Source organism: Ursus maritimus, unplaced genomic scaffold (assembly GCF_017311325.1).
Source record: "Ursus maritimus isolate PB19 unplaced genomic scaffold, ASM1731132v1 scaffold_27, whole genome shotgun sequence".
Taxonomy (NCBI): Eukaryota; Metazoa; Chordata; class Mammalia; order Carnivora; family Ursidae; genus Ursus; species Ursus maritimus.
In genome coordinates this window covers 30,165,631-30,185,690 of record NW_024425230.1, presented here as the reverse complement: position 1 = coordinate 30,185,690, position 20,060 = coordinate 30,165,631, and the positions used below count along the sequence as shown (strand labels likewise).

At 52.4% G+C, this 20,060-nt stretch overlaps 1 protein-coding gene across 2 annotated transcripts; it reads left to right on the top strand.

The window, feature by feature from the left end:
* Positions 1–448: 448 nt before the first annotated feature.
* TBC1D21 (TBC1 domain family member 21) lies at positions 449–12,911 on the top strand. Of its 2 annotated transcripts, XM_008708510.1 has the most exons (11): positions 449–508; positions 6,784–6,891; positions 7,024–7,127; positions 8,349–8,443; positions 8,971–9,081; positions 9,196–9,296; positions 10,234–10,330; positions 10,701–10,801; positions 11,691–11,807; positions 12,423–12,506; positions 12,879–12,911. In XM_008708510.1, the coding sequence occupies exons 1-11, from the start codon at positions 449–451 to the stop codon at positions 12,909–12,911; spliced, it is 1,011 nt and encodes a 336-aa protein (XP_008706732.1). The 2 variants fall into 2 exon arrangements, with proteins under 2 accessions (XP_008706732.1, XP_008706733.1); XM_008708511.1 differs by lacking the exon at positions 6,784–6,891.
* The last annotated feature ends 7,149 nt before the right edge of the window (positions 12,912–20,060 follow it).

The following is a 20,060-nucleotide window of genomic DNA, read 5'->3' as shown; positions in this document are numbered from 1 at the left end:
TCTGTGCCATAACAAGGGGAGGGGGCCCAGAGGAGGGATAGCCCAGAGATAGGGAGGAAGGCTCCCTGGCCTACCTCTCCGCGGAAGCCTCCCCTGACCTGCCCAGCACACTGATCTGCCTGTTCTCAGCCCCAACCTCCACTGTACATCCTGTGTGTCCTGCGATTTTTCTGGCTGACTGGTAGATCTAGTCGACTCCTGGGTGTGTGTTACGTCTGGAGCTGAGGACTCCCATGTTCCATGGTCATTGTGATGAGGGTTCCAGGGGCCTTGTGACACACGCTGCCTGGCTCTGTTCAGCTGTGGGAGGTTAAGGAGAGGCCCAGTTCCTCCCGAGAATGAAATTCATCCCCCAAAAGGAAGATCACTTTCCCCTGCTAATTAAGCATCATTTAGGCTCCAAGTGAGCTCTGGTCAGAAGCTGCTTTGAAGACGTCCAGCCAGGGCCATGACCACCCTCTCTCCTGAAAACAGCCTCTCTGCCAGGTGGTCAGCCTCCTTCATCCTGGTGCGTGTTCTTCATCAGCTCCAAGTCCCTCCCTCCCCAGCTTCTGGTTTGCATTAGGGCCACTTTCCTCAGTGGGGTGGGAAGGACTAGAACCCTGAGCTTGCCTACAAGGTTGAGCAGGGTAAGTTGTACCTGGATCTCACATCAGGACTGAAAAACACAGGTCCCCTTGCTCCCTTTCACCCTTCTTTCTGTCTACGGCCATACCACCCTGAACGCGCCCGATCTCGTCTGATCTCAGAAGCTAAGCAGGGTCGGGCCTGGTTAGTACTTGGATGGGACACTCTTCTTTCTAAGCCAGTTACCTTTCCCCATATGTGACATTCTAACTTTAATGACTTTTCGGTTTGCAAGGTCAGTCCTGAAGATGCTGATAAATTTTCCTTGGTGTTTTTGCCAACAATTTTGGTATGCTGCCACCAGGTGGCAGTAATGCCTTTGTTAGTAGGTGGTTTTGAGCCCATTTAATCAGATACATCTATTCATTAAATGTCAGCCTCAGTCATAAGTTTTCCACACGGTGTATTTTTCAAAATCATAATAACTAATTATAATGACCTTAACCAATCTCAAATCTCATTAATCATATTGATTAAGGAGTGATACATAAGAAAGCAGAAAGGCAAAATGGCACCCCTCCCCCTGAGTTTTAAATGTTATGGCTTCATTGCAAATTATCAACAGGTCTTGACTTGGATTTTCTTTATATCTTTATTCATTTCTCTGAAATTATAAAGTGATAATAATAAAATAACTGTCACATAGCCTTTAGTATGTACCACAGCTGTTCTAAATGCTTTATTTACAGTCATTTATTCTCACCATAACCCTCTACAAGGTGGATGATGCTATTAGCATCATTTTAGGAGAAAGCTGGGGCACAGAGACAAAGCCACTTGCCTAAAGTCACACAGCCGGTAAGTGGCGGAGCTGGTATTTAGACCCAGACTGTGGAGTCCATCTCCCAAATCAGTGATTCTCAAAGTGTGGTGCCCAAAATGGCCGCATCAGCATCAACTGGGAACTTGTAATGCAGACTCCTGATCCCCAGGTGTTCTGAACCAGACACTCTCAGGGTGGGGTCCAGTGATCTGTGTTTGAACGAGTGCTCCAAGTGAGTCTGATGTGCAGCTAACTCTGAGAACCGCTGTTTTGAACCATTCATTTAATCACTATGCTATACTGATGGTGCTAATCACCCAGGTAACTTTCAAGTCACACATACGCCTCCTCGGCCCCAATTTTAATACTCCTTCCCTCCTTGGGCCACCCTGCTCTCCCCTGGCTGAGAGTCACTGATGTAATGAGCCATTCTTACTGTTGGGGGTGTATCTTGTCCCTCAAGGGAACTGGAGTAGAAAAGGTTGAGAACCATAAGCAGCCAGTGACCCTTCCCAGGCCTCCTGGGGGGCTCTGTTGTATTCAGAGCAACATGGCATCAAAAACCCTCCTGGAAAGCTTGCCTTATCCTCCAGTAGCGTTCCTATTTTACTAAAAATATTAGAGGGGGCGTCTGGGTGGCTCAGTTGGTGAAGCGTCTGCCTTCGGCTCAGGTCATGATCCCGGGGTCCTGGGATCAAGCCCCATGTCGGGCTCTCTGCTCAACTGGAAATCTGCTTCTCCCTCTCCCTCTGTGTGCTCTCCCTCTCCTCAAATAAATAATAAATCTTTAAAATTAAAAAAATTAAAATATTAGAGAAAATCCTTAACCCAATGATGCAGAATAGAAGAGGGTGGGGGATATATGTCTGCAGCCAAGCCCGCTGGTAGCAGGAAGGTGTTAGAGAGACTGAACCACTCAGGACTCCTACTTCTGACCCCCCTACTCTGGAGGAAACATGGCCATGGTGTCGCTAGGTTTGCTGGGGGAGAGCTTTAACATGGTTAAGCCCACTACGAAGATGTGAGACTTTCACAACTGCTAGACGTACTCTTCCTAAGAGACTAGGGGAAAAAAGCTATAGCAGAGCTGAAGGGTATCCAGCACCTCATGGACTAGATATCACCCCATCCTGAATCTCCAGGTCTTTGTACCCAGATGGTGGTGCAGGGGTTTCATAGGTGAGTGGAGCAAGGAATGGGGGACTATGGGAGGATGAAGATGGATTTGAGAGCCCACTGAGTTGACGATCTCTCTTACTTCAAAGGACCCCAGACACAGATTCTACGATTTCTGGCATAGACAGGCTGTGTGAATGGACTGGAGAAGAGAGGCGGAGGACTTCTGTGTAGAAATATTCCCAGGTCAACAGGCTTCCTGTGTTTGTGCTTGTCCTTGGCTTGCCAGCAAACGTCTTAGATGTTCCTGTGGTTGGCCTTTCGTTTGCTTAGGTTTGCCCACAGAAGTGGTGGAACTAGAGAAATTGAGTTTCCTGAAAGGGGAAGTCAGTGACTTTTCATAAGTGAATTCAGCCCCGGCAAAGTTAAGCAGATGGCCATTAGTTGCAGGTAGAGGTTTAGTCCTGTAAATTCACCGAGCACTCAGCAAATGCCTTCATGTGATGTTTCTGATTATCTCTGCCTTATTGTGTTGATGTCATATCTTTTTTTTTTTTTTGGTTTCTGTGCATATTATTTACTTTGCTACCCTTTCATTTCTGTTGACCCTCTTTTCATATCTTCGTTCATCATTTATTTTTAAATCTTTCTCTGGCATAGATTTTAAGGTATGCCTTTTGTTAATAGCTTGTAATAATGTATATTTTTTATTCAAACTGAAAATCCTTACTTTTTACTCTCCTGGTAGCATGGAATTAGGGCTAAACACCCTGATTCTTGCGCCAAACAGCTCTGGGTTCAAATCTCAGCCCTGATATTTACTGTATGACTTCAGATATACTAAATAATCCTCCTCCAGCCTCAGTTCCCTGATCAGTAAAACAGTGTAATAACCACAGCTACCTCGTAGGGTTGCAAAGATTAAATGATGACTATAAAGTGCTTAGGACAGTGCCTGGCACATCACCAATGCTTTGTAAGTGTTTACAACCAATCAGAGAATTTAATGCATTTATTTTCATAATTGATTTATTTGGGGTTCTATCCTTTTTTATGCTTTATGCTTTAAGAATTTCTTGTTGTTTCCTGTATTATTTGCTTTGATTTCTAAAAGTGAATTTGAAGGAAAATGCCGTGTTCCTATAAATCTCTAATTTTTAAAGTAAAAAAAAATTTTTCCTTCTGACTCCATCCTTCAATCGAATAAAAAAATGTTTGTAGTTAAAAATCTTCCCACAAAAAACACTCCAGGCCTAGATGACTTCCCTGGTGAGCTATACTAAATATTGAAGAAAGAAATAATACCAATTCTACACAAACTATCCTTAAAAATTTTAAAGTGGGAATACATCCCTGCTCTTTCTACGAAGCCAACATTACCCTGAAAATCAAAGACATTACAAGAAAATAAAATTATAGACCAATATCTCACGTGAACATTGATGCAAAGAAAGATCTTAAATGAAATGTAGCAGAGTCTCCAATAATGTATAAAAAGGATAACATACCACCAGCGGGGTTTAGCCAAGGAACGCAAGGGTGATTTAACCTTCAAAACCATGCAATATCATTTACCATATTAACAAACTAAGAAATGAAAAACCATACGATCATTTCAACAGATGTGGAGTATCATTTGAAAAAAGCCAGTAGCCATTCTTGATAAAAACGCTCCGTAGTACTGTATGGTGACTAACATAATATAATAAAAAATCATTATAAAAAAAAAAAAACTCTCTGTAAACCAGGAACGGAAGAGAGCTTCTTCAACCTGATAAAGGGACGCTACAAAAGGCCTGCAGCTAACATCATACCGAATCATGAAAGTCTGAATGCTTTTCCTCTAAGATTGGTAACAAAGATGCCTGCTCTCACCAAGTTTCTTCACCATTGCACTGGAAGTTCCAGCCAGTTAAATAAATAAATAAATAAATAAATAAATAAATAGCACCCAGATTGGAAAGGAAGACGTTAATCTGCCCCTATTCAGCGACAACATGGTCCCCTGTGTCAGGGCTGGTGACCTTTTTCTGCAGACGTCCAGATAGTACGTTAGTCTGTGTGCCATACGTCTCTGCTGCAACTGCTTAGCTCTACTATTTTAGCATGAAAGCAGCCATAGACAATACATGAATGAATGCCAATAAAACTTTATTTAAAAACTTTATTTAAAAAAAAAAACAGGTTACAGGCCAGAGTTGGCCTACGGGTTGTGGGTTGCTGATTGTTGGCCTCTACGATAAATCCCCCTGGAATCCACAAGAGCTACTAGGACTAATAAGTGAGGTCAATAAGGCGGCAGGATACAAGATCAATGTATAAAAATCCGTTGTGTTTCTATATACTAGCAACGAACAATCGGAAGTTGAAAGTTTAAAAATAACACCCTTTACCATAACATCCTCCCCAAACCAAAATATTTTGGGATAAATCTGATAAAATATATGAATAGTTTATATACCTATGACACAATGCTGAGAGAAATTAAAGACCTAAATAGATGGATAAATATACCATGTTCAGGGGTCAGAAAGCTCAATGTTATTATCCATTCTCCCCAATTTGACCTATAAATTCAATACAGTCCCCATCAAAACCACAGCTGTCTTTACCATAGACATTGATCAATTGGCTAAGATTTCTATGGAAATGCATTGCCAAAGTTCCCTTTCATAACTAAGGACCCCAGGACACAGCGCAACGTTGCGTCTTCTCTCTTGCTTCCTGCCACAGTGCATTCTGAGTGTTGCAGTCTGAATATAGGTTGGGAGAATATGATGGCAGCTTGAGGGACGGACAGAAGCCGGGCTCTGCTCTGCTCTTCTCAGACGACAGTGTCTGTGCAACTGGGGCGTGGCATCAGGACAGGCCCCACTTCCCAACGATGTCCAACGACAGGCCAGCGATGAGGGTGGAGGTTTTTTTGGTATCTTCTCGGGCTCTTGTGTCCTACTTCGGTTCAGAAGATAGAGCATGTATGAGTTACTAAGGGGCTCAATCCATCCCTATCAAATGTGGAGTTAGTGGAAATTATCCCAAATCTGGCCTGTGGGTTCTTAGTTTTTTATTTCCAGTGCTAAAGCAATTTCTAACAGCTTGCCTCTCTCGTGGTCAGTGGACCAGTGGCAATGACAATCTCTTGGGAGCTTGTTAGAAACGTGTCCTCCTGGGCCCCACCCCAGACCCTCTAAGTCAGAATCTGCATTTGAAGAAGATTCTCAGGTGACTCGTAAGCAAATTCAACTTGAGTCACACGTGTGCATATCCAGGTGTATATCAATGGGGAGTTGGGAGTGTGTCTATCAGACATGTCTAGTCACCTGCCAAGCTCTGTCCATCAGCACATCCTCATGCCTGCAAGACGGCTTCTCTCCAATAAAGGCTTCCTCTAGGAAGCTTCCCCCAGTCTGACAGGAGCTCTTATGTCCTGGTTACTGTCTAATGAGCATTTTTAATTATTTTGCATGCAGTGTACTCACCTCCCCCCATCACACACACACACACACACACACACACACACACACACACACACACACCCCTCTCTTATAAACCAGAAACCATTTCTTGTGATGAACTGTTTCATTCTTCCAAGAAAGGCAAAAGGTAGCTCATGGGAGTGTTTAGTGCTTATTTTATATTTTTCCACTATCAAAGCAGTAGACATTATTACAAAAAAGTTTGGAAACACAAGAAAAAGGAAAAGCTTATGTAGGACCCTATTTCTCAAAGAAATCACTCTTGCTTTTGGTGGGGTTTTTTTTTTTTTTCAGTTTTTTTCCTAGCAGGATTTTTATAGGAGTTAATTCACTATTCACTAGAGTATATAAGGTGTAGTTTTTATAATATGTAACAGGTATAGTGCTTAGAGAGGACAGAGACTAGATACTGAATGTATAATTTTGTATTCTGCTTTTTTCCGTTAACATTTTAATTTTTCCAGGTTATTATTTGTTCCCTGTAAGCATCATTTTTTATGCCTCACAATATTCCATTGAGCATATAAATCATAGTTTATTTAACTATTCCCTTATTGCTTAATGTTTACAGCACGTGTGGTTTTCATTTTGGTAAGTAATGCCCAATGAAAATTATTGTGCATTCAGCATTTTTCTATAACTTCGCAGTAATCTCTTCAGGATAGATTTCCAGAAGTGAGTCAGAGGCAGGGAACTTGATTCATATTGCAAACTCCAGAGTATAGCGTGGGAAAAAAAAAATCACACTTAAAGAAAAGCCAAAGGTTCCTAACAGAGGGCTGAAGTGATTGTCTTTGCCAGGTGAAGAGAAAACCACCCATTGACAAGACAGAATGGGATGGCTTCTTTGATGAGAACGGTCTGTTGGCCAAGTCACGAGACTTCATTTGTGTCAACATCCTGGAGCGGGTACGGTCCCCAAGGCCTTGCCCTGGCACTGGAGGGCATGGGTGGACAAGGGGCAGGCATGGCATTTGGAGACACCCTCTTGGCAGGCCTCTGGAGGTCCCATGACCTCTCAACTCTCGCCCTCACCCCCAGGGTCTGCACCCCTTCGTGAGGACAGAAGCCTGGAAGTTCCTCACGGGCTACTACTCATGGCAGAGCTCCCAGGATGAGCGGCTCACCGTGGACAGCACAAGGAGGTAGAACATTCCAGATCTTGTCAGGGGAGGGAAAAAGCAGGGGGGTGCCCACCCCAGACTGACAAGTGCTGTCTTCTTCCCCTAGATGCATTTCTTATTCTAAGAGACAAAACCTAAGAGACAAAACCCCCATGTGCTCCTGACCCAGGGGCCGGAACACAGGAGATGCCAACACCCTCCCGCCCAGCTCCATTCAGCAGGGCACACACTGCCCGGCATGGGCTTGATCCCAACAGCTCCTCTTCCCGCCGGCATCCCTTCCCTTCCTTCCCTAGGGCCTATACAGCCTATTTGAGGTGAAGATTCATGCACAAAGGGCCAGTGGAGAAGCATTCAGGGCAGTAGGGGAACAGAGGGCCAGCCTGGAAAGCTCCAGAGCCCTGACAAGAGCCTGTGTTAGCTCCCCGAGGCTGCTGTAACAGGCACCACAAACCAGGACTTTGCAACAGCAGAAATCTACTCTCTCGGTTCTGGAAGCCAGAGGCCCCAGAGCACATCCCCGCAGCGCCACACTCCCTGAAGGCTCTAGGGAAGAGTCCTCCCCTGCCTCCGGTTCTGAAGCTCAGGGGACAACTCCGATCTCGGCCTCTGTGGTCATGTGGCCTGCTGCTCTCCCCTCTGTCTCTGTATTATCTCTGTGCGTCCTTAGAAGGACACTTGTCATTGGATTCAGGGTTCACCTAGATAATCTAGATGGATCTCATCCCCAGCTCCTTAGCTTAATTACATCCGCAAAGGCCCTTTTTCAAATAAGTTCACATTCACAGGATTCAGCGGTTAAGGCCTAGACTTATCTTTTGAAGGGTCACCATTCAGCCTCCTACAGCACCTAAGCACGTCCTCATGACGGACACCAGACACGGCCTCATCCAACCCTTCCAATTCTAACGCGGAGGTGCCGGGATTATCCCCATTCTACGGAAGAGGAAACTGAGGCTTAGCGAGGGATCGTGATGTCCCCCAGGCCTCACCCTCATTGCAAACACCCAGTTATTAATTTGCGGAGCCAGGATTCAGGAGCAGCTGTGGGACCCCCAGGGCCACAAGACTGAACCCACCTCCATACCGCCCTCCAGGGCCAGAACATGGTTAGGGCTGGTGCAGAGATGAGGGAAAGCATCACGGGGGGGGGGGGGGCAGCCTAGTGGAGAGCGCGGCTTAGACTGCCCTTGATTCGCGGGGAGAAGGCAGCCTCCTCCAACCTCAGTTCTGTGTGCACAGGAAGAACTATGAGGCCTTATGCGAGATGTATAAAAAGATTCAGCCGCTTCTGGAAAACCTGCACCGGAACTTTATGGAGACTCGGAATACCATTGGTGAGCAGAGTCGGGAGGGCAGGGCTGGGCAGTGGGGAGTGCCAGGGCCATGCCTGCCCGCTCCTCAGTCATATCCAGGGCAGATGGTTCCCTGGTTCCTGGGAGCTGCCTTGAATTATGGAATTCTGCAGCCAAACCCTGGTGAGTCGTGCACCATCTCTCCCAGGGACTCCTCCATGCCTAGTGGCACATTCCCCCGAGTGCACGCTGTTCCTGCTGCTTTGTCTTCATCTCTCCCCTCTGGCCTTGAACTAGGCTGGATTTCAGTTGGACGGGACCGGTGGAGCAGGGTCGGGGATGGGGGGCATTCCTGGCGGAGGGTATGGCCTAGTCCAAGACTTGGAGGTAGGGACAAAGCCAGGCAGCTCAGGGTGTGGTGCTGGGCAGAGCCTCCTGGGCTGATGCTGTTTTTACAATCCACTTCCCAGGGTGCCCTGGGTCCTGCCCTCCCGGGGAAGAAACTCATTCATGGTCCCTCTGCTGGAGGTGATCTGGTTCCACCTACCTGTCTCTTGTCCCCAACCTAGCATATGACATTCAGAAACTCTACGACAAAGACCCCCTAGGAAACGTCCTTATTGACAAGAAGAGACTGGAGAAAATCCTGCTCCTGAGTTATGTCTGCAATACCCAGGCAGGTGCGCCGCAGGGCCGAGCCTCTGCTCAGCCCCCTCCTCTCCATTTCTTCCTGGAATCCCTTCCCCGCCTAAGCCCCGGCTCACCCGTCCTCACTGTCCCCACCCCCACCCCAGAGTACCAGCAGGGCTTCCACGAGATGGTGATGCTTTTCCAGCTGATGGCAGAACATGACCACGAGACCTTCTGGCTTTTCCAGTTCTTCCTGCAGAAAACGGTGAGGGCTGGGCCTGAGCTCAGGGACCACCTCCCTGCCACTCCCCAGACACCCCCTGGAGGTTAGGCAGGCAATGGGAGCCCTAGCTCTTTCCTCCAGTCCTGAAACAGCCCTCTGGGTCCCAGAGGATCCTGGGCAGGCAGCACTCACCCCAGTGAGTTTAATGGGAGGTGGGCTGTGTGTGTTGCAGGCATCGAGTTGAGGAGGGGGCTGGAAGGGTGTTCGGGGTCCAGCTCTCGCCAAACCTTGAAAGAGTGTAACTGGCCAGTCCCAGGGATGGCTCCCTCTCTTGGCATTCCCCTCCCAAAACATGGCTCTGCTCCCACGATCTTCCATGGCTCTCCATCGCCTCTGGAACAAAATCCAACAACCTTGGCCAGGCATTCAGGGAACATCTTTGGCCTTGCCTCTTGCTGCTCCCTTCACATGACCCACGCTTCAGGCCCACCAGGGGACTCGGGACTCCCCAGACGCACCCCACAGCGATCAGGTTGAGGGGTTTTGAAGGTGCTTCTCCCCGGAACACCCTCCCGGGAAAGCCCTTCCTCAGGATCTGTGAGAGGCTGTCCAGAATCGACCCTCCTCCCTTGCTGCATCCCTGCAACACTGTGCTCGCCGCTCTCCCCGTCCCGCACGGTTCTGACCCGCGGCGTGGGTGCGGAGGCAAAGCTGGGCTCACGGCACTGTGAGCCACACCCGAGACATCTCTGGATCCCCACCCCCACACGCTTAGGGGCATACACACCTACAAACCAACACACCTACACACACAGGTCACATCGACACAGACGTGATGGGAGCGTGCGCACACAGACGCCCAGGCTCGTAGAGACACGAGCCCCGCCTGGAGCCGGCCGCACACACAGCCTCTGAACTGAGCTGTAGGTGAAGCAGGCCGGCCCTCAGGCAGAGAAAGAGTCGGACCCATCTTTCTCAGGAGAACAGCTGTGTTATCAAGATCGGCGTAGGCAAGAACCTGGACGTGCTCAGCACCCTGATCGACTTCTTGGACCCCGTGTTTGCTGAGCACCTGAGTGAGTGGACCCCCGACTCAACCTCCTGCAAACGTACAGCTCCCTCCACAGAGCAGGCATGAGAAGGGCCCAGAACCCAGCCCCAGGTAGCAGTGCCCCATCCCGGCGGCAAGGGAGCAGGACTTCGGTCTTCTCTCTGGGCCCTGGGAGGAGGGTTCATCCAGATGGGGTTGAATCTGGACAGTTGAAAATCCACCCCCAAACATTCTCAGAAGACCGTTGGCAACGTGAGAGCGGGCATTCTGGATTCCCCCGTGTGCTCACGTGCTCTGCCGTTCGGCCTGTCTGTGCGCTTTTGCTCTAACACGTGCGCTGCCCCCCGTTTCCTGACCTGGGCCTCCAGGCTGACACCCCACTTCTCTCTCCACAGGAGGGAAGGGGGCGGGAGCCGTGCAGTCCCTCTTCCCCTGGTTCTGCCTCTGCTTCCAGCGTGCCTTCAAGTCCTTCGACGATGTCTGGAGGCTTTGGGAGGTGAGTCCTCCTTGGATGGAAGGGCTAGGCCCCCACCCCTCCAGCGGGCGGGGGAAGCCCTTTTCCTGGTTTCCCGACTTGGGATGGAGTTGAGCTGGTTGGGGTTTATTGGGGGAAGTGAGGAAGTGAGCACGTCCATCTGTCATCCAGTCGCATCAGGACCTTCTGCAGGGCAGCGAGGGCAGAAGGAGGGCCCCTCAGCCCTTGCAGGCGGAGGCCAGGCCTGCTGTCCTGCCACCCTGCCCAGGCAGGCCTCCCTCTGCTCCACGTCCCCTCACCCCTGGAGAAGGAGGGGCCCCCCAAGGGCAGGACAAGGTGCAGTTCTTTGATCCGAGGCCATCAGTCCATGAACCTCCCTGGGAAGAGACTCACTACCCACTTCTGCTCTGCCCAGCCCAACACTCAGCCCAGGATTCAGCGCCCCACAAGTCAACTCCCACCCACCTTACCCTCCCTCATGGCCTGCTGGTTTCCATGCCCAAGTCCATGGCCACCCCCAGACCTTTGGGGACACCCCTGGATGGTGGGCTTATCAACTGTTGCTTTGCTAAGGCTCCTCTCAAATGCTTTGGATAGTCATGGGGTCATTCTCCCTCCTTCTCCTCTTTCCCCTTCCTCCCTCCCTCTCCCTTTCTCTTTCCCTCCTTCCCTCTCTCCTCCTCTCCCCCTCTTCCTTCCATCGAGCTAATGAAGTCCCTGCAGCTTTTTCTTTGAGTCCCCCAGTAGCCAGCACAATGCCTGGGATCCCCAGAGGTAGCACTTGCCTGAGTGAATGAGGGACTCAGCAGTGAGGCCCAGGGCCGGCTGACCCGGGGCGGGGCTGTGGTCAGTGGGCCTCACCATCCCAAGGGCCAGGAGGCCCGGGCTGAGACTCACGGGCCGCCTGCAGGTTCTGCTGACAGGGAAACCCTGCAGAAACTTCCAGGTGCTGGTGGCCTACAGCATGTTGCAGATGGTGCGTGAGCAGGTGCTGCAGGAGAGCATGACCAGCGACGGCATCCTCCTGGTGAGAGCACCTCGGGCTGCGCCGGCCCCCCAGCCCCCCTCAACGCCACCCCGGCCCTTGGCCCCTGGCGGGAACTGTGATGCCCTGAGCACCGTGCTGGTGCTGATAGAGACCAGCTCACGTAAGCCCGTGACAAGCCGGAAGCAGAGGGACCGTAACCACCACAGCAGCACCCCGAGTTAGCATAGGAGGAAACCGAGGCCTTGAATGCTTCTTAACCTCTAGGTTTACTGCCTCACAGTTAACCCCCTGGGCCCTAGGGTCCCCTGTGCAAAAGACCGAGGGTTTTCTGACATTTCTAAAAAGCAGCTGGAGTCTAGGTTAAAAAAAACCTAGGGCAACAGCCCAATTATAGAAAAAGTTCTCCTTAGAAACTCCTGAGACCCTCAGTGGAACTCTGGTACTCCTTAGGGCCCCGTACGAAAACGACATTTACCATCTCCCCCCCAATACCACATTCCAGTGGTGAAATTCGGGCACTGTGCCAGGCTGGTTGGGAAGAGATCAGGTGGCCCCGGTGACTGCCGTGAGCAGTGGCCTTGTCCCCGGGAAGTAGCAGGCAGCCGCCTGTGCCCAGGGAGACCTGCTTCCTCCCGGCTTCCTCTCCTGGCACAGGCCTGCAACAACCTCATTGACCTTGACGCCGACGTGCTGATCTCTGCTGCCTGCTTGGTGTATGCTGAGCTCATCCAGAAAGATGTAAGTGGCCCTGATTATTCGTCTTCCTCGTCCAAGAAGCCCCCTTGGATTTTCCAAGCCCAGCTCCGGCACATGGCAGGCTATTCGGCTTCAGAGACAGGGTTTGTGCCTCGTTCTCTGCCGCAGCCCATGGGTGCTGCTCGGCACGGTGGCCTTGCTGTTTGCATATGCAGCTCCCGCCTCCGCAGGGAGACCCTGCTGCCCATGACGGGGCCCTCATCCCTCTGTTCCCTGCGTCCATCCCAGCGGGTCGGGCACAGGGCTGGGCCCCCGGGGGTTCAGTGGAATGTCACCGGCTGGACAGACTGAAGAATGAGAGCAACAGACCAACGTCTGTCCACCTCAACCTGCCGGAACCCTCCTCTTGCCCAGGTTCCTCAGCCATTAAAGGACTTCTTTCTCTGAGGACTCTCGCAATGGACAGATGCCCTCAACGGACAGGACGGAGGTGGTTCCTCAGCCGTGAAGTCTGACAGGGCGTTGGGTGAGGCTGTAGGTAATACAACCACACTACCCGTCTGGAGTCGCAGGTTGTGGTGGGCAGGGTGTCTCCTGGGGACGCGTGCGGGCAGAGGGGACGGTTGGATACAAAGAGAGGCCTGGTGGGCAAGCAGGGAGATGGCGAGGCTAGAGGGGGGCAGGCACCCCTGCTCCATCCCTGGGCCAAGTCTTGAGGAGAGGCCCTGACCACAGGGCTTTGCACACACTCCGCCTTTTCCCCCTTATGCCCGACGCTGTGGTCACGCGCTCAGTGGTTCTTCCAGGGCTTCCCCCGCAGTCTGTGGAAGGACACGGCCCAGGTCTCTGGCTCGCAGGCCATTCCCTTCCTGGTTTCAAAGCCTCACAAGCACACCCTCACGTCTCGGCCTGGAATGCCTCCTCGGACTAAACTCTCTCCTTCAGCCTTACTCAGTCCCTCCGGAGAACGCCCCCCGGTCCCTGGCCCAGGCACGTCAGTAGCCCCCCTGGGCAGAGGCTGTGTGGCCCACCCTTCCCAGATGGTGCCACGGCCCAGAACCCCCTGCCCAGCCTGCTCGTGCTCCGAGGGTGCCTCGGGGCAGACGTGATGATTGGCCAGAAGGAGCTGAACTCACAGAAGGGCCGGGGCTGGCCAGGTGCCCCCATTTCTGCTCTGCCTGTGCACACATGCATGCAAGCACACACACACACACACACACACACACACACACACACACACACACACCAGCCCAGTGGCTACACCTTTACAGAGGGGCTGACGGATGGGCAGGAAGGATCCCCTGGTTTTGCTGTGACCCTGGCCCTCAGAAGGAGGCCTAACCATCCTTCTCCCTCTTCCCCAGCTGCCCCCCTTTCTGCTCCCATCCTGTCACTCTCAGTGACCGTCACTCAAAAAGCACTACATTCCCAATTAGTGTCTGGTCTCCTTCCCCTCAAGTGACGGTCCCCATCCATGGCTAGCTCTGAGTCTCTTGGCCACTGTGTACGTGCTGGAGGGGGTGTTGCTGGAGTGGGGCCCTGGTCCCCCTACCAGGGTCTTTCCTGCATGGCTAAAGAGCCAGCACTTTCCAGGCGGGAAGGCACGTGGGTAAGTTCGGCTACTGCCCTTCTTGGTTTATGTTCCCAAGACAGTATTTCCTGTGTGGCGTACGTTCTCTAAGAACAACACCTTGTTTTCATTTGACCAAAGAACCAGAGTAAAAGATAACTTGGTGCGCCAACTGTGGCCTTGGGAAGAGTCCAGGGAAACGTCAGATGTGCTTTTCCTAAGGCATCCTTTGGCCTGGTGGCATCAGTTGGCCTATGATTGTTGGCTGAGACATATACACCATGCCAGACATCTATTCCAAAACTTAAAAATTTGAGAACTCACTTTCTAGACCAATGGTTTTCAAATCTGTTTGTAAAATCGTGTGCTGCTAAAACTACAGTTTTACAATCTTTCTCAGGAGCCCCGTGTTCGAAGTGGGGGTGGGGAACCCAAGGCCCTCCTTCCTGTGATCCCCCTCAAACCCCACCCCAAACCTCACGTCATTCCCTATGGTACCTCCAAAGAAACTCTGGCCTCCTGGGAGCATGTTTGACACCTCTGTTGGTCTTCAGCATGAGCTCGATTAAGTCCTGACACTGAATTGACCCAGGTTCAGCTAAATGTCAGGCGAGGGTAGTGATGGGAGCAGAGATCTTAGAAGAGCAGACTTCTCCTGGCTCATCCACAGCACCCCTGGCCAGTGGAGTGCAGATTAGAATCTTCCCACAGGGCTGCTGAGCCCAGGCTTCTCCTCACTTCGTTTATCACTTTATCACCCAGTGTCATGTTTTTCTAGTAAAGGCCAGTCCGGAGAGAGAACTATGGGAAGCTTTGAAATCCGAGAGCCTAAGTTCCCTTTAGCGTAGAGACCGTGCTGGTTTAAATCATTTTCTAATCCAACACACGTTTATTGAATCCTGACTGTGAGCTGCCCACTGTCCAGGCACTGAGAACTCAAGAGTGGGGTGAAGAGAGACACAATTCCCAATTCCGGGTCACGTAGAGTTGAGTGAGGACCAGATAACCACCTTAAAGAATGTATAATTGCACATTTCCTTTTTGTGCCTTGAAGGAAAGGAACATGGTTCTATGGGAGAAGATAACAATTAGTGGTGGTGTTGGTGATGTCAGCAATGAGGGTGTGATGTCATGGTGGTGCTGGCAATGTCAGGGTCATGGTGGTGATGTCACATGAGGATAGTGGTACTAATGGCGAGGTGATCGTGGTGTAGGTGGCAGGATAAGCTTTGGTGATGATGACCGGGACATCAGTGAGGTTGGTGGTTGTCAGTGATGTTCTTGGTTCCAGTGGTATGGTACGGATGGTGACAGAGGTGTGACGTCATTGATGATGGTGGAGGTGGTGGTAGTGGTGATGTCATGGGTAACACTGGTGGCAGACGTGTAACGTTGAATCTGGCACTGGTGGCGGTGATGGTTCAGACTTCCGTTCTGTCAGCAAAAACTTACCGAGTACCTCCAATGGCAGCTCTGTGTTGATGCTGGTGGTGACGGCAATCCATCATGGCGGAGATGAAAATAGTGATAAATTTATTCCTAACACACTTCCCATGAGTAAGACCTAAATATAATATTTTTAAATAAGTCATGGTGGCCATGAGCTTTGGAATAAAGAAAAATAGAAGCCCCTGGGCCCTATCCAAGCTCTCCAACACTGGGTCCTGAGCTTGATAGAAAAGCTTGGACCGGCTGTGTTTCTTCATGACCTCACCAACCCCCCCTCCTCCTTTCATTCTTGTTCGAGGCCTCTTCTCCAGAGGTGATTCCTTCTTCCCTCTCTGACTACCTTCAGTGACCCCAAGCCCACTCTTTATTCCGGGGCCAGGATAATGGCTCTCTACTGTGAAGAGCTTTGCAGAGGCCGTATGTATAAAGATTCGAGTTCTCTGGGCCACAGAGCCTTTGTGTGTCAGACTCAGAAACCCAGGCTGGCCTACAGCTCCAGACCTTTGTCCAGTGAGGGGGAAAGGCTCCTCCTACCTGCAGGAGGAAGGCCCCAGCTAGGGGACGGGGCCTCCACAGCGCAGGACCCAACCTCACTGACCAGACTCAAGGCTGGAGCACTGGCCTCTGAAGAGGACAAGACAGGAAGGAAGACGGGGAGAAAGAAGTGAAAGAAGGAAGTAGTGAAATAGGAGGGCATGTGAGCTTTCTTCCTCAGCTAACTAAAGGTGGTCACTCACGTCCAGAACCATCCACAAAGCCAGCGGTGGGGGTTGAACATGGCAAAGTGACAAACCGGTCCTCAAGGCTGCTGCTGCTACTCCTTCTTCCTGACTGCTCTCGTCACCCCCCCCACACACACACACACTTCAATTCATCACCAAGTCCTGCCAGTGGTCCCCCTGCATGGACCAGCTGCTTGGTTCTGAAGCTGCTGGGGGAGGGTAGGTGGCTTGTCCTGCCCTCTGACCCTCTTCCCTCTGGGTGGAAGCAGGTGGGGGGTTGCAAGTCCAGAGCTGCTCAGACCTGAGGCCTGAGCCAGATCCCCACCGAGAAGCCTCTGAGAAGCCCGCCCCGGGCTCTGGGGCTGTAGCCCCCACCCCCACAGGACAAGGCAGCGTCTTCCCCAATCCCACCTTCCCGAGGACCCCTGAGGAACCCGAAGGCCCAGAGGGAGGGGTCGGCACAATGAGGAGAGGGCCGGAGCTCCAGGAGGTCAGGAGCGGGGCGGGCAGTGTGGCCCTGACCCAGTCCTCACAGCCGCCCTTGCTGAGTCAGTGCTGTGCCCCAAGCCCTGTGCGGAGCTCTTCACAGGCCGCCTCTCCCAGAACCTCATGCAGAAGACGGACGCCACCAGTACCCCGTCTCTCCTGCTGAGGAGCCGCAGGTGCGGGGTGCAGAGTCGGAGTCTGAGTGCTGACCGGCGAAGCCCAGAGCCCACACTGTTACTACCCTGGGAGCGGTTCCGGGGGAGCCCCCCGTCCACCCCCCAGCCGGCTCGCAGCCTCCCCCAGGTGCGCCTTCTAGCCCACGCGCACACCCAGGTCCCCATCTGCGGCTCTGCAGGGCAGACCCCCCACCGCACAAGCCACCCCTGCCCTTGGCAACCGAGGACCCACAGGGGGGCTGACATGTTCCAGGGCCGGACTACTGAGGAGCGTGCAGGAGGCCCTGTCCCACCTCCCTTATCCTGCCACAGAAGTTTGGAGAAGGCCCATCGGAGCCATGTTTATTACCACGTGTTGTTTTGCAACAAAGTTCAGGCTGCTCTGGCCCTTCCTTCTCCAGGACAGGGGCTGAGCTGGGGCTCTGGAGTTATCAGGACGTCGGTGTGCAGGGGTGAGTGTAAGGACCCAAGAGGGGCTGCTGTGCTTCTCAGCAAGGCACGAAATGGCGGCAGCAAAGCCTGGGCACCTAGAATGAGCCAGCCCTGTGAGTGTGGGAGAGAAGCGTGGAGGAGAGCTGCACAGAACTAGTCCCCTCTGCCACCCCAGCCCCTGCAGGCCCCTCTCTGGACGAGCCCCTGGCAGGGTGGTGGGGGAAGACCAAGGTGGGGAGAGGGGAAGTTCCCGACGGTGCCAAGTGCTGGCAGCTTATGGGCCACACCACCCAGGAAGGGAAAGGAATTACTTCCAAAACCTTGAACAGAAGCACTAAGAGCCACACCGTCTTGCCAGAGCCCGGGGCTAGTGAGTCTAGAGTGGGGAGAAGATTAGCAGCAACCGGAAATGAGGGAGGCGGGTCAAGGGAGGCGGCGGGAGGCTGGGGGCAGGGTAGGAAGGTAGAGTGATAAGCAGTAGCTTTGAATCTTGGCTGCGGGAGAATCACCAGGGAGCGACTAAAAATATCCCATGCCCAAGGCCCACTGCTGAAATCCGAATCTCTGCGGGTGGGCCAGGATGCGGGTGTTTTTTAAAAGCTCCTCAGGAGATTCCAGTGTGCAGTCAGGAGTGAGAACCCTGGAGCTCAGAGCAGGTGCTGGCTGGAGGGGGATTGGTGGCTTAACTCCGTCCTTCTGCTCGGGATGGGAAGGGACTTGCCCAAGGTCACACAGCAAATGGCTTATGGTCTGGAGAGGACAGGAGTGGCTGTGCAGGGCACTATCCTGAATGGATACTGTGGCTCAAAGTCCACAGGGTCTCTGCAGCCAACCCCCCACGCTGGTCCCATCCTGGACCACGCAGAAGCCTCCAGCCGCCCCCGCCCTACCTCCCCACCACACAGCCCTGCAGCTGCATGACTCTAGAATTAAGCATTCCAACTTCTTTTCTGCACCAGCACATAAAAGAATCTCTTTAGGGAATTAATAAGTGCCCAAGTCTCAAAGGCCTGACCCTCACCTGCAGTGATATGCAAATGGCACCTGAACACCCACAGTGCCTCGCTCTGAAGCTGGGAGCAAATGGAATGCAAATGTATGCAATCATTATGCAAACAAGGGCAGCCCCGGATTAATGGCCTCGATCCTTCAATCCAACAGCAGCTGTCTCTTTAGGTACAGGCATGGCTGACAGGGAGGGCTGAGTTGTCTCCTGTCAGAAGCATCCTGAGGAAGGGTCAAGAGCGATTGTTTTGACACCTGGCCTGCTGATGGTCTTCTCTGAGAAATCCAGGGCGGGGCAGGGCGGGAGGAGGGGTCTGCCAGGCAGGGGGATGTTCTTCCCAGACTGGCTCCTTGCCCAAGTCCCAGGTTCAAGGTCAGCCGTGAGCTCTGGAGGAGAAAGGTGGTGACAGGGACGGTGGAGGTGAACGAGGCAGTGGGAGGGGTGACAGTGGAAGGGATGGGATGGAAATAGTACACAGCTGAGGGGATGGCAGGGGAGGAGGTGAGGGTGGTGAAGGTTCTCATAATGGGGGTGATGACGGGGCTGGAAAAGGGCTGGGAGGGGACAGTAGTGGCAGTGGTGGGGACAGTCATGGCGTTGGCAATATCGCATGCGACACTGTGGGTAAAGTGGTGATGACAGAGGTCATGTTAACAGTAGTCCTGAGGGATGGGGCGCCTGGGTGGCTCAGTCGTTAAGCGTCTGCCTTCGGCTCAGGGCGTGGTCCCGGTGTTCTGGGATCGAGCCCCACATCGGGCTCTTCCGCTGGGAGCCTGCTTCTTCAGACTTCTCCCACTCCCCCTGCTTGTGTTCCCTCTTCTCGCTGGCTGTCTCTCTCTCTCTGTCAAATAAATAAAATCTTAAAAAAAAAAAAAAAACAGTAGTCATGAGGGAGAGGATGGGAGGCTGTGGAAGTCCTGAGAAGGGGCACAGTGATGCAGGGAGTGTAGGGAGAGAAAGAAGGGCAGTGGCCAGTGATGACAGCCATGGTGCAGTAACAGAGGCAGGGGTGGAGGGCAGGGGTGGTGATGGTCACCATAGTAGCCAGTATGAAATGAGAGCTGAAGTGACAGAGAAGGTGACAATGGAAGAGGAGTTGGCGAAGGTGGGCTCTCAGAACTCTTAACCTCAGGAGGGGAGGGCGTTGAAGAACCTGCCAGACAAAGGCAGGGGGACAGGGAAGGAACTTGAAGGGGAGATACAAGGTCTGCTGTGCTTGTGGGAGGGGGCGAGGCCCCTAACTACAGACCTGGACCCCGACTTCTCTCTCCTCGGCAAGGACTCCACTACAAACCCCCGTGCCACTCAGGCAGGGTGACGTGATGCCACTCAGGTCCAAGGCATGCAAGTGACCGGGGTGAGCCGTGGTTGGGGCAATCACAGCCCCCACTGGGCTTCGGTCGTCTCCTCTCTGAAATGGAGGAAGTGTGACACCCAAGTGAAGGGGTGAGTTTGTTCTCTCCTTCTGGGGCAGCAGGGGCCCTGTTCTCAGAGACCCCTGTGGCTGATGGCAGGGTGACATGCAGGAATGAGGTGACCTTGTTGAGTGGGGAAGGAGGGGTTGAGCGTCAGGGAAGGAGGGGAAGGAGGGGTGAGTGTCGGGGAAGAGAGCACATGCTAACTGAGAAGTGTCTCCGCAGGAGGGCACGGAGATGCCTGGTGTCGCTCCTACCCCATGGTCAGATCCTCTGCTCTTCTCCATCCCCCTCACCGCAGCTCCGTCCTTTCAGGGAAGGCTTCCAGAGCTGTCTGCCT

Coding starts and splice junctions, on each gene's coding strand:
- TBC1D21 (XM_008708510.1), top strand. CDS start 449: ATGACCACCCTCTCTCCTGAAAACAGCCTCTCTGCCAGGTGGTCAGCC. Junction 6,892..7,023: donor GTGTCAACATCCTGGAGCGG/GTACGGTCCCCA, acceptor CCTCACCCCCAG/GGTCTGCACCCCTTCGTGAG. Junction 10,802..11,690: donor ATGTCTGGAGGCTTTGGGAG/GTGAGTCCTCCT, acceptor GGCCGCCTGCAG/GTTCTGCTGACAGGGAAACC.